Below are 13,762 nucleotides of genomic sequence, written 5' to 3' on the forward strand. Positions count from 1 at the left end.
TACGTGCAGCCTTCGTCCATAATCCGCCAGCCAACGAAACCGCCGAAGAAGAACCATTTCCGCCGCACGACCCACGGCAGAAGATCGTCGGATTATGTTTTTGTGAATCATCGCAGCTTCCTCAAAATAAGACGTGACTACTCCGGGTACTCTCCGGCTCCATCATCGTGACGACATGTTTGTGAAGAAAGAAGGTAAAACAAACAACCATTTGGTAGTTTGAGCGACAGCATGATGTGGTTCAGGTTCAAGTAAAGATCATTGGAAGATTATTTTCACTTAAACACATTCAATGTTTAGTGATTCATGCGTCTATGTTTTAGCTCTATTCTCTTTTTTTGTGTGTTTCGTTGCTATGTGTAGCGGGAGCAGAGGGTAGGAACGATAGAAGAGGAACATATTGAAGGACGGACCGGAAGTGTATAAGAGAACATTGTTGTAAATAAACGTTGAACACGGAGCACAGGAACACATTTTCTACTATTTTTGTTAAAATATAAATAATCCATAAACAAAGAGAAAAATGGAACTTATTTGTCAATGTATCTCATAAAATATAAATGCCTGAACACCAAAAAGAAAAAAATAGGATATTGTTCGTTTATTTTTGGGCGTGCAGAAGCTAGTAAATCAATCTTAGGATGCATAGTGCAGAATAAAATGCCTTTACATTGAAGGTACATAAGTCGTGTTGCCAGAGTAAATGCCTTTATTAAATAAAGACAGAAAGCTGGAAATCACAAGTCTCCTCCTGCAACACAACATGGCCTCTATAATAACCACTGTAATTATAATCCTGAGTGGATGAATTATACTCCCGTCCCCGCGATCAAGAGTTGTGTGCTCTAATACTTTTCTGCTATTACCAGCAAAAGTACATAAACAACACAATTGTTCAGTGATTTAAGTGCGTTTGTATCTGCAGATGTTCAGAACGTGCTGGTGAAGGAAGAAGACGTTCCTCTTGAGCAGCAGGAGTGCAACTCCAGTCTGAGTCATGAGGAATCAGAATCTCGTCTCATTAAAGAAGAAGAAGAAGAAGATGATGTCTCCGGCCTCTCGCTCATGCCTGTCATTGTGAAGATCGAGGCTGAAGAGGAGCCAACAACCAGCAGCTTGATTCAACATGTGAACATGTCTGTGAAGAAAGAAGGTAAAACAAACATTCTCTTTTCTTTGTGTGTGTTTGTCTTTGCTATTGGCATTGAGTCTGAAATAAAGATGTATAAATATAATAGAAACACAGGATCCGATGTCAGATCGATTCAATTTGACTATCGATCATTCCGTCTGCCTTCATGATCGGCCGCCTGTAAGAAACGTGACGTTAAAAGACAAGAAAAGACGTCACTGGAGACAATGAAGCCAAAAAGTAACTCTAACCTTAATGGTTCATTGTCATTTTCTGCAGATTAATGTTTGGTTGTAGACGTGAAGGCCCGTCTTATTTGAAAGTGAAAATATACATACATAGAATTTATGATATTTTCTTCTTTTTTTTTCACACTGAACTCAACAAGCAGCTGGTCTACATCTAAATTCAATTAAGAGGTTCTATTACAAACTTTCTCACTAGAATATTTGGAGGGGGAATTCAACACATTTGCATCTTCAATGTGTTTCTTATGAAAGGACTTATTTGGTAACAAACTGCAGTTGGAAAGTCGGAACATGGACGACTAGTTGAGATAACTAACCAGAGCCCGGATTTTATGTTGAAGTGTTCAGAGATGATTTGATAAACCCTTTGTGAGGGTGATCATATTCTGGATCTCTTAAAATAGGACACTGCTACCTGAAATGTGGTTGTCGCAGAATTAAGGGGGTTGAGGTTGAGGGTTTTTTACGTGCTTTTTACGTGCTTTTAACTCAGTTAAATGCATATTCTTACTCCCCAAAAAGACACTTAATCCAGCATCTTTGACGTTCTATTTTTAAACAAGAAATGTATGTTTTTAAAGCATTTCACAACAAAATAAAAACAACATTTTAGTCTGTAATAGATCTGTATAAATATTCAGTCAAAACAAAAGGTAGTTTATTCTTTAAAATAAACTCTCTTGTGATTCCATTTCGTTAGAATATAAATAATCCATAAACAAAGAGAAAAATGGAATTTATTTTTCAATGTTTCTCACAAAATATAAATGCCTGAACACCAAAAAGAAAAAAATAGGATATTGTTTGTTTTATTTTTGTCCTTGCAGAAGCTAGTAAATCAATCTTAGGATGCATAGTGCAGAATAAAATGCCTTTACATTGAAGGTACATAGTCATGTTGCCAGAGTTTCTCCTGCAACACAACATGACCTCTATAATAACCACTGTAATTACAATGCTGAGTGGGTGGTTTATACTCCCGTCCTCGCGATCAAGAGTTGTGCGCTCTACCTCTTTTCTGTTACGACCAGCAAAATATCATAAACAACACAATTGTTCATTGATTTAAGTGTGTTTGTGTCTGCAGATGTTCAGAAGGTTCTGGTGAAGGAAGAAGACGTTTCTCTTGAGCAGCAGGAGTGCAACTCCAGTCTGAGTCATGAGGAATCAGAACCTCGTCTCATTAAAGAAGAAGAAGAAGATGATGTCTCCGGCCTCTCGTTATTACCTGTCATTGTGAAGATCGAAGCTGAAGAGGAGCCAACAACCAGCAGCTTGATTCAACATGTGAACATGTTTGTGAAGAAAGAAGGTAAAACAAACATCAATTTGACAGTTTGAGCGACAGCATGAAGTACTTCAGGTTCAAGTAAAGATCATTGGAAGATTATTTACACTTAAACACATTCAATAAATGTATGTTTTTAAAGCATTTTACAACAAAATAAAAATAACATTTTAGTCTGCAATAGTTCTGTATAAATATTCAGTCAAAACAAAAGGTAGTTTATTCTTTAAAATAAACTCTCTTGTGATTCCATTTTGTTAGAATATAAATAATCCATAAACAAAGAGAAAAATGGAACTTATTTTTCAATGTTTCTCATAAAATATAAATGCCTGAACACCAAAATGAAGAAAAAATAGGATATTGTTTGTTTAGTTTCCGGCTTGAAGAAGATAGTAAATCAATCTTAGGATGCATAGTGCAGAATAAAAAGACATTAAATCGAAGGTACATAAGTCGTGTTGCCAGAGTAAATGCTTTTATTAAATAAAGAAAGAAAGCTGGAGATCACAAGTCTCCTCCTGCAACACAACATGACCTCTATAATAACCACTGTAATTACAATGCTGAGTGGGTGGTTTGTACTCCCGTCCTCGCAATCAAGGATGTGTGCTCTACCTCTTTTCTGCTATGACCAGCAAAAGTACATAAACAACACAATTGTTCAGTGATTTAAGTGTGTTTGTGTCTGCAGATGTTCAGAAGGTGCTGGTGAAGGAAGAAGACGTTTCTCCTGAGCAGCAGGAGTGCAACTCCAGTTTGAGTCATGAGGAATCAGAACCTTGTCTCATTAAAGAAGAAGAAGAAGATGATGTCTCCGGCCTCTCGTTCACACCTGTCATTGTGAAGATCAAAGCTGAAGAGGAGCCGACAACCAGCAGCTTGATTCAACATGTGAAAACAGAACCTGATGGAGAATGTGGAGGACCTAAAATTGACAGACCTGCTCACCAGAGGTCCCTCTCCTCTGAGTCGGACACTGATGACAGTGAAGACTGGAGAGAAACCAGCAACACTCAGTCAACTTCAAACTCTGCTGAGAATCCAGAAGTTCATGTCAGTGAGAAGAAAGATGGTCATGAATCACTGATCTGCTCTAGATGTGTGAGAAAATTTAGTTCAAAGAAAGGACTGTCGAGGCACATGAAATCCTGCTCTGGACCCTTGACTTGTTCACTTTGCGGAAAATGTTTTGAAAGGAGACATAATCTGGAAGTTCACATTAGAATTCACACTAGAAAGAAACCATTCACCTGCACGGAATGTGATGAATATTTCACAGAGAAATCTACCCTGAAAAAACACATGAGAATTCACACTGGAGAAAATCCTTACATTTGCTCTCAGTGTGGGGAACGTTTTACAGAGAACGGGAGCCTGAACAAACATATGAGAATTCACACTGGAGAAAAACCTTTTAATTGCTCTCAGTGTAAGGAATCTTTTAGGAGGAGTGATCATCTCAAAGTCCACATGAGGATTCACACCGGAGAAAAGCCTTTTATCTGTAGTCAGTGTGGTAAATGTTTCACAGAGAAAAGAAGTCTAAAGAAACACGTTGTTAGCCACACTGGAGGGGAAATGTCTTTCATCTGCTCTCTTTGTGATAAAAGATTTATGTGGAGCAAAAATCTGAAACGGCACATGAGGACACACACAGTGGAAAAACCTTACAAATGCTCTCAGTGTGAGGAATGTTTTCAAAGAAGTGATCAAATGAAAGACCACATGAGAAGTCACACTGGAGAAAAACCTTTCGTCTGCTCTCAGTGTGGGAAATGTTTTTCAGAAAAAGGGAACCTGCAGAAACACATGACCATTCACACTGGAAAAAAACCTTTCGCCTGCGATCAGTGTGGTAAATGTTTCACAGAAAAAGGGAGCCTGAACATACACATTAAAATTCACGCAGGTGAAAAACCTTTCACCTGCACTCAGTGTGGCAAATGTTTTTCGCAGAAGGGAAACCTGAAGGCACACATTAAAGTTCATAAAACAATCAAAGGCAAACTTGAATGAAAACTCACAACCTTAACTAAGTAATAAAATAATCCTTTGCATCAAATATGATATTGATGTTGTTTTCTGATTGCACTTGTGTATGATGACAAGAGGTGCATTAAGAACATTTAAGCATCAAACAATTTGATGACACCAAAATAACTGACAGCATCCAGACTCCAGAGCTTTACAAGGACCTGTAACTCACCACCAGTAATGGACAAGACAACCGTTTTAGAACTGTTAGCCTTCTCAACTTTGATTCAAACAAGTTGCTTTTTTGGATGTGGAAGAATGGACGAACTATTCACTTCGAATCCTGAATACCTGAATGCAAGATATAGGAAACTCTTTTGGATTACCCTTATCTTAACCCGTGGCATCGTCTGTGAGAACATCAGTTACTTCACTGTTTGACATCACAACTGTCATGTCTGCATTATTCTCTTCAATTCGTTTAGTTCATTCAATAAATATCAAAATGCAGTATTTGGGTCTTGAATCAGTCGTATGTAACCTGAACCCGTAAACAACACCGATGTCTCTTTGCAACAGCTTAAAAAATAAACGACTAGGGAGAAAGTTTTGGTTCGACTCTGCAGTGACTGGTTATGGAGATTATTCGCCCCCAAGCGAAGGTTGTGAAGATCTCGTTCCACTTTCCCCGACCAGACGCAGAATATAATTGATGCTGTTCTCTTCCTTCGCCACCATGAGCAATTTTATTCTAACATTTATTTGTTTCTAGCCATAATTTCAACTGTTATATCCCTCATTGTGTTTAATATCTACTTCATTGTTTGTTTGAACACTTCACTGGACCCAGTTTCTTCATTGATTCAGTGGTATTTTAAAAAACGATTCTCCTCTAATGAAACAATCATTTATTTTGTGGGAGTTTTTTTACACATTCGATACGTACATTAATTACTGAACTATATTAACAATACTTATTCACCCGATTATGTTTATACTTCAGCTAGAATATGCTTCAACTGCTAACATTCTTTATGAAATCGGTTGTAAATGTCTTTTGTTATTCTTGTGATATGGGTGGTGACTGAAACTATAATGGTTCATTATGTATCCTTGCGATCATTTTCAAGGTTTGTGTCTGCCGTCTGCCAGTGTATGGCATGATACACACACTATGTGAGTGGTTGGAGACTTGAATACTTGCAGTTCCACTCCTTCTGCATCTGGAATGGAGCTGTAGATGACCATGATGGCTTGTTGGCTGCTTCTCTTCGGGCAGCCTTCATCACCCTGTGGATAGACTTATTCGTGACAGGACTAGGCTGTTAAAATTTGAGATTTTTATAAACAAATCAATCATCTGTAAACTTAGCACTAGGCACTGCTATATGAAATATATTTTCATTATACAGTGTGCCATCATATCAGGATCCAGTCCGTACTTTGTTAAAATGTTAAGCCTACTCTCTTGCTTATGTTCTTCTGAAACAGATTTGGTTGAAACGAGCTTCCAGTTTCTGAACAAATTCATTACATTTCCCCAAAATGCATGAATTTGTGTAAGATGTAAAACAAGTTTACAGTACTAAATTGAGCACTCTCGTTTGTTACATATGACTCTAATAAATGAAACAATCAACATCATCTCAGGATAGTAAGGAAAATAATAGCATGTTCTTATCAGTATAAGAAAAGGATGAGATTTGAAACAGAAAAAATATATTGCAGTGTCCGACTATTTAGCACCCAAGGCTCTCTTTGATATGTGAACTCTTCATTGTTTCTTAAGAAACATTTTGAAATGAAACATTTCCCACAGTCCAAGCAGCTAAATGGTTTGTCTCCTGTGTGTTTTCTTGCGTTTCTTTTCAAGTGATGTCCACTTTTTCCACACTCCAGACAGCAGAACGTTTTTTTTCCTGTATGAATCCTAACATGATTCTTCAGGTCCCGGCTTCACTGTGTGAATGTGTCTGTCGAGATGTTTGCTCTGATTAAAACACTTTCCACACACAGAGCAGCCAATAGGTTTCTCCCCCATTTTAATTCTCACAGGAATCTTTAGATGTTTGCTTTGATTAAAAAACTGACCAGTTTTTACTACATGGCTGTATACGCTTGAAAGTCGCCTCTTTGACGCCAGGCGAGATGTTGAAAGTTGCGTTGCATAAAATGTTTTGGGTTTTTTAATCATTCGTTTCCAGGCTCCTTGTTCTTTAAGTTTGGGAACCGGTGTTGAAGAGGAAAAACTAACATTCTGACCATTAATTATGAGCCCTAGCATGAACAAATGCAAAACCATGTGAAAATAAGAGCTCAAATCTCTTCCACAGTACCGTCAATGGGAAGGGAGGTAGAGAGGGAATTTTCTCACTTTATTGAGACAAAAAACACTTTGACAGTAGAACTAGAGATACAGACATATTACTAAGAAAGGGTGTGAATGTCCGAGTGAAAAACAAATGCATCTGAAAGTTTGACCTCTTTACTTTGATGACAAACAAACTCACCATCTATCTACAGTGATTGTGGATACAGAGCTGTTGAATCACTTTCTGAATTGCTACATTTATAGAGATTTTGACCAGTTTTCTCTATTGTGTGATGAGTCATGTGTTTCTTCATATGTCCTCTCTGACTGAAACCTTTTCCACATTCTGGGCAGCAGAACGGCTTCTCCCTTTTGTGGATCCGCAGGTGTATGGTCAGATTTCCACTTTGGTTGAAACGTTTTCCACAATGCGAACAGCAGAACGGTTTCTCCCCGGTGTGAATTCTGATGTGCTTCTTCAGATCCCCTTTCCGGCTATAGGATCGTCCACAATGTGAGCAGCCAAATGGTTTCTCTCCAGTGTGCATTACCATGTGTCTCTTCAGATGTATTCTCTGACTAAAAAACTTCCCACATTCTGAACAACCAAACGATTTCTGTTCTGTTTGAATATCCATGAGCGTTTCAGGAGTTCCTCTTTTGTTCAAAGTTTCTCTGCAGGCTTTGCTGTGCCAGCTGAGTCCTCTCTTGGAATAACATCTTCTACCACAGCCTGCACAGGTCAGTGACTTGTCGTCCTTTTTCTCAGAGTTTAAACCACACAGAGGATTAGTGGTTACCCCTCTGTCTACATGACTTGGTCCAAATGAGAGTGACCTCTGTTGGTCTGAGTGTAGAAGTGGACTATAGTGGCTGCCTGGTTCTGTACCTCCATGGTCATCATTGTCAATTTCTGTTTTCAAGTGTTCAGCTGAGCCGCTCGCTGGAGGCTCTTCCTCTCCTTGATAGAGCTGTGAGGACTCCGCTTCTTCTTCTTCATATTCACTCTTCACGTAAGCATAATTCAAAGATACGTTAAAGTCATCTTCGTCTTCTATGTCAAGAGGAGGTTCTGGACTCTCTTGGTGCAGATTGTAATTGAAATCTGGCTGCTCATCTGAAATGAAAAAATATCAACATTAACATAAATTCTTATGTGATCTTATAAGTTTCCAGAGCTAAATATAGAGTCAAAGGTAATGACAACATAAATGCCCAAGTGAGATGATCAAATTAGTGACAATTTTATTGTTGCTTGGAGTTAAACAAATACATTCTTTCCAAGCAAGTCACTAAAGTCACCTTGTAAGAATTATTAAAATGAACAAATATCGCCATTACAGTTTTGTCAACATCGTGTCACACTACACAATTGCGCTTTTACAAAGGAGTGTAGCTAGGTTTAAGTTAAACAATATCACCAACACATCACAAGTATCTATAAAAAAAAACATTACATCCGAAAAAGTCATTCTCGTACTGGCTCGATTTATTAAACCAACATGGCAGGTCAGGGCAGAATAATACACGTCTGATTGACATCCACATTCCAAGCTGCAACTACACTTTTTGTGTCCTTAGTCCTGCGAACCCAGTGAAGGTACAAACCTCTCCTCTGCACAACAACCGCAGGTCTCAAGAGCCCGTCCAGCAGCTTCCGCTGTCGATCCACTTCTTCCTCTAACTCGGACACAGTAAGTTCGAACACTTCGAAGATTTCTCGGGCAGCAGAGGCCAGACGATCATTGACGAACTGCCGCAGAGTCTGGACTGAAGACATCCTGCTGAGTTTGGAACTAAAGTCGCTCGATCCTTCGACATCCAGTGCCGCCATTTTGTTTACTTCTAAGGGTGGTGTCACAGTATTTAGAGTCCAGCTTAAGGTTCCGCTCTATTTTCTTTGCAACGCTTTGTTATTTCTTTATTTTTATTTCTTTATTTATTCTATGTATTCATCATTTATTTATTATTTATTTTTAAACCCGTTGCTGTCCATGTTGGTATAACAATCAGGACAGAGCGGAACCCTTTCTCAACCACTAACCTGACCGGAACATAAATGTGTGACAAAAGCGGAAGTAAACAGACAAAGACTCTTGTGGTGCTGAGGATTCAAACCTTAAACCACATATTGGTTTCCCGTGACTGAGAAAAACGAAGTATGGAGGATCAGAGCGAAGTGCTGCGGCTGGTCCGGAGTACTGCGGTCCAGTCCGACCGGAGAGGTTCGTGCGAGCGTCCCCGTGTTGTGAAAAAACAAAAGTTATCTTTGATGTAAGAGGCTAGCTTCTGTCCAACTTATCACGATACTAGTTTTTACTGAGTTGAATGAAATATGTTTATGTGTATCGGAAAGCCTCGATAATCTTGGGGCTTGTTTGGTTCAGCTCGTCCTGATGCTGAGATCTTCTCTGGAGATGATGTCTTTTAAGAATCAAGTTGTTGGTTAAAATACACGAGGGTCATTTTAAACACCAACGTACATACCAGTCTCTGGATCATGCAGATGCACAGATCTTCATAAAAAAAGGTTGTTCTCATGTTGTCAGTCAGAGTGAGGTTCAGGGTGAAAAGGTTTTGAGCCTTCCGAGAGAAGCATCTCTTTTTTTTTCTTTCGTTTCAGTTGCAATTGGTGAATCCTTATTTATATTTTGTCAGAAAGATTTAGGTTCACGCTTTCACTTTAGATTAAATCTTCACTATATTTTGATTGAACGTTTGTATTGTTAAAATGTTCTTCAGTAAGTACTTTTTCAAGATAAATTGTATATTCTGGGTTTTCAATGTGGACTTCAAATAAAAACACAACTGAATTGGATTTTTTAACTTGTGAGCGTGGTGAGAACTCTTAACGGACATGAATAATCACATGATATATGTGAACAGTTTGATATATTTACAATATCTAACTTACTTACACCTGGACTTCTTATTCACTTTTCTCTGCCAGTTGGACTGGACAAGGACTGGCACTCTGAACACTAAAAGAGACCGATATTTTGATGCTGTTTTGTTTAATTTTCCTGGATAAAAGTCGTTTCCTTTGAAAATTACCAACAGTCAAAATATGTTTAACATATGAGAATCTTACCTGGCACAGCCCCTCACGCATTACACATCACACTAAATTTATGCTGAAATTTATACCGATTTAAAACTTTGCAAGGTCCCGTTCTATTAGACAAATCATTTAAATTCATCATTCCCTTTGATTATTCATGATTTTAGATTTTTTTAGGATGGATTATTTTTTGTGATTTCGACACATGTCTAGTCTTCTTTGTTTATTTTACTACACACAGACCAAAAGCACAGTTACAGAGGCTTCATTCAGAACCAAGTTTTTAGATATTGGAAGTACACAAGCACCAGATGGTCTGCTGCTGTTCTAGATGTGAAAACTTCTCCCGTTAAAGCGCTTTCTTTTATTGTGTAAACCATATCTTAAACATCTGAATATCCAATAATACGTTTGTTTGTCTGTAGGTCTCAACAGTAAAGAAACTGGACCCCAGCAGTGCCGCTCTTGTCCTGTGGAACAGAAAACTCCATGGATAAAAGAGGAAGAGGAGGAAGAAGATGTTAGCCAGCTTCCTTTTGATATCGTTGTGGTAAAGATGGAAGAATGTGAAGATGAAGCTCAGTCCTCACAGTCTCACGACAGAGGGAAGGAGCCTCCAAACAACAGCTGCTTTCTGAAAACAGAAGCGGACGGAGACGACTCTGAAGAAGCAGAGCCAGCTAGTGACTCGGATCTTGTCGAGGACTCTGAACAACAAAGTTTTTTTGAATCGGGAAGCGATGTCTGTATGGACCAGTTGGATCAGGAAAATCCAGAAGACCATGTCAGAGAGACGAGGGACGAGGACAAGTCGCTGACCTGCTCTGGGTGTGGAAAGCGATGTTTCTCCAAGTCTGGATTAACTCAGCACAAAATCACATGCAGTGGAGAAGCTCTCTCCTGCCTGTTTTGTGGCAAGTGTTTCACTCAGAAAAGAAACCTTGAGAACCACATGCGAATCCATACTGGAGAAAAACCTTTCACCTGCTCAGAGTGCAATCAATGTTTTATCCGAAGAGACCACCTAAAGACGCACATGAAGATCCACACAGGGGTAAAACCACACTGCTGCTCAGAGTGTGGAAAATGCTTTGTTGAACGAGGAGACTTGAAAATACACATGAGAAGCCACACGGGGGAAAAACCATATGGCTGCTCTGAATGTGGAAAGTGCTTCAGTCGAGGAGGAGCTCTGAAAACTCACATGAGAATCCACACTGGGGAGAAACCATTTCCCTGTACTGAGTGTAGCCTGAGTTTTACAAGGAGAGACCATTTGAATGCTCACCTGAGAGTTCACACGGGAGAGAAGCCCTTTTGTTGTTCAGAATGCGGGCAGTGTTTTAAACGCAAACATCACCTGACAGTTCACACTAAAATCCACACATCAGGGAAACCATCCTGATGCTCCACAATAAGACCCTTGCACAGAAGTAGTAAAAATCATTGATAAAGTATATTGTTTTTTAAAGGGACATCTATTTTATATAAATGTGTGGCCACTGACACTTTTTTTCATGATGAATAAATATTTACATAGTCATGGACAAATACAGCGATTACATGATTTTTGGAAGAAATCAGAAGATCAGCATGTTTGATGAGCTTGCTTACAGAGTGTTGCTGTACTTGCCAGAATGCCTGTATTTTATTTTGAAACACATTGTTTTCATTTTGTTGGGGGTGGGTGGCTGTTACTAAACTCTTGAATATGAGGTATGAAAGTTGTTTATGTCTTGAAAGGAAAGTGTGATGAGAGGCCTTTTTTTTTAAGATGCTCAATGAGCTGTCTTGCAACACTATCAATAGCTGTGGGAAACACATTAGCACAAGTTGTTTTTGTTGAGCAGCATCAAATACTTTACTTTAAACCAAAACATGAAATATGTTATAACTTTTTTTTTATCTTTGTGGAGAGTTTACGTCTTCATGTCAGAGTTCCATTGGCAGTTGAGGACATTTATTATGAGCAGCAGAAGTCTGTAAAGATGACGGTGAGAAGAAACGTTAGAGATTCATGAGATTTGAATGTCAAAAGGAACAATTCTAGAGAAGGTTCAGCCATACTGGCTTGATCACCTTCATGATGATGATGAAGAAGAAGCTCATGACTGAATTAGCATACATTATGTATCCAGATCAAGTGTATCTTACAATTTGACCTTTCACTTTTTATCTCTTTACTTTTCTCCACCATTGTTCCTTTTTATTCATATCAAAGATTTTATACTTTTGAATTAATGTTTCTCTTGATGTGAATCATGTAAACTGTCTTAACTTTTTGTTTCAATAAAGTTGAAGGCTACTCAATGATATCAGATCCTGTATGGGTTAACTGTGGATCCTCTATTTTAAACATTTACAGGGGAAACTGTTTAATCTCTATCACCTCCACGTTGAAGGTCATTTTTAGTGACAGACTATTGCAACTGAAAAGTTTCGGTCTGGCTTCCGCAAACGTCACTCTACAGAGACAGCCTTACTAAAATTGTCCAGTGGCATCATGATGTCAGCTGATTTGGGTCAATACACTGTTCTGGTTCTCTTGGATCTGTCCTCAGCCTCTGACACAGTTGATCACCAGATCCTGCTGAGAAGACCGAGGGATGAAGTGGGACTGTCTGGGTCTGTGTTACAGTGGTTTCAGTTTGTTTAAAAGAACAATGTTCTCGTCATACCTTTCTGGGCACAGTTTCAGTGTATCTGCCAATCAAATAAGGTCTGAATCAGATAATCTATTGTGTGGAGTCCGTGGTTTCTGTTTAGGGTACTTTATTATTTTTGCTGTACTTGATTCCCATGGGTAAAATCATTCAGTGATTTCCTTATGTTTCCTACCACATTTTATACATTTTGTGTCTTCTCGTTTGGACCATTGTAATAGTTTATTTTGGTGTCGAAACAAGAAGGAGCTGTCTCGCCTGCAGTTAATACAAAACTCTGCAGCAAGAATTCTGACCTGCTCTAGTAGAAGAACTCACATTTCCCCGATCCTTAAATCTCTTCACTGGCTGCCAGTTTCTTTCAGGATCAATTTTAAAATTCTGGTTCTTACTTTCAGATCTATTCATGGTCAGACTCCTCCTTACATCAGTGATCTGATCCAGCCTTACACCCCAGCTCGGGCTCTGAGGTCTGTGGATCAGAATCTACTGATGGTTCCTGAACACGCTTCCGGACCAGAGGAGAGATATCCAAGCTGTTGCTCCTAAGTTTTGGAATGATGATGTTGATGTAGTCTACTGACTCATTCAAGAAGCATCGGTAACGCCTATTTATTGGTCAGGCTTTTTATTGATTATCTTGAAACAGCTGTGTTTGAGACAAACACACAGATCAGCATTCAACCTGGTACAAGTACAGTTCATCACCACTTGAACCAGAAACAACTTTTAAAGACAATTTCAACAGGTAAATAATGATTGTATTTATTTTTTCATGTGGTCTTTTTTTTCATGATCTGGAATTGCAATATATTTATACAAAATGTTTACTTGCATAGCAAGTTGATAATTTAACTATTCAATGTTTGAATTGAACTGAACAACACCTCACTCTGAATGTCCCTGGACTCTTTATATATTTAACACTCTGTACTCTTGATATTAAAAATTAAATTGATAAATAATTTAATTGATTCTCAATTTTGAAGGATACTAAACTTATATTACTAAATGAGTGTTTAAAGAAATACAGCAGATGATAACTTAAGGGTACAATCAAAGAGGTACAAACGTAAAATGAT

The 13,762-nt window shown here is 38.5% G+C and overlaps 2 protein-coding genes across 2 annotated transcripts; one reads left to right on the forward strand and one right to left on the reverse strand.

Moving 5' to 3' along the window:
* The first annotated feature begins 104 nt into the window (after positions 1–104).
* LOC148087751 (uncharacterized) lies at positions 105–12,294 on the forward strand. Its single transcript, XM_087799570.1, has 5 exons — positions 105–194; positions 926–1,153; positions 2,468–2,692; positions 3,363–4,685; positions 10,443–12,294. Exons 1-5 carry the CDS (start codon positions 176–178, stop codon positions 11,420–11,422), a joined length of 2,775 nt encoding a protein of 924 aa, XP_087655696.1. The 5' UTR covers positions 105–175; the 3' UTR covers positions 11,423–12,294.
* On the reverse strand, positions 7,015–8,756 carry LOC148087752 (uncharacterized). The gene is made up of 2 exons (XM_087790563.1): positions 8,565–8,756; positions 7,015–8,073 (listed from the first exon to the last, which is right to left on the reverse strand). The coding sequence occupies exons 1-2, from the start codon at positions 8,734–8,736 to the stop codon at positions 7,163–7,165; spliced, it is 1,083 nt and encodes a 360-aa protein (XP_087646689.1). The 5' UTR covers positions 8,737–8,756; the 3' UTR covers positions 7,015–7,162.
* Positions 12,295–13,762: the final 1,468 nt, after the last annotated feature.

This window comes from Callionymus lyra, chromosome 1 (assembly GCF_982586985.1).
Source record: "Callionymus lyra chromosome 1, fCalLyr1.hap1.1, whole genome shotgun sequence".
NCBI lineage: Eukaryota > Metazoa > Chordata > Actinopteri > Syngnathiformes > Callionymidae > Callionymus > Callionymus lyra.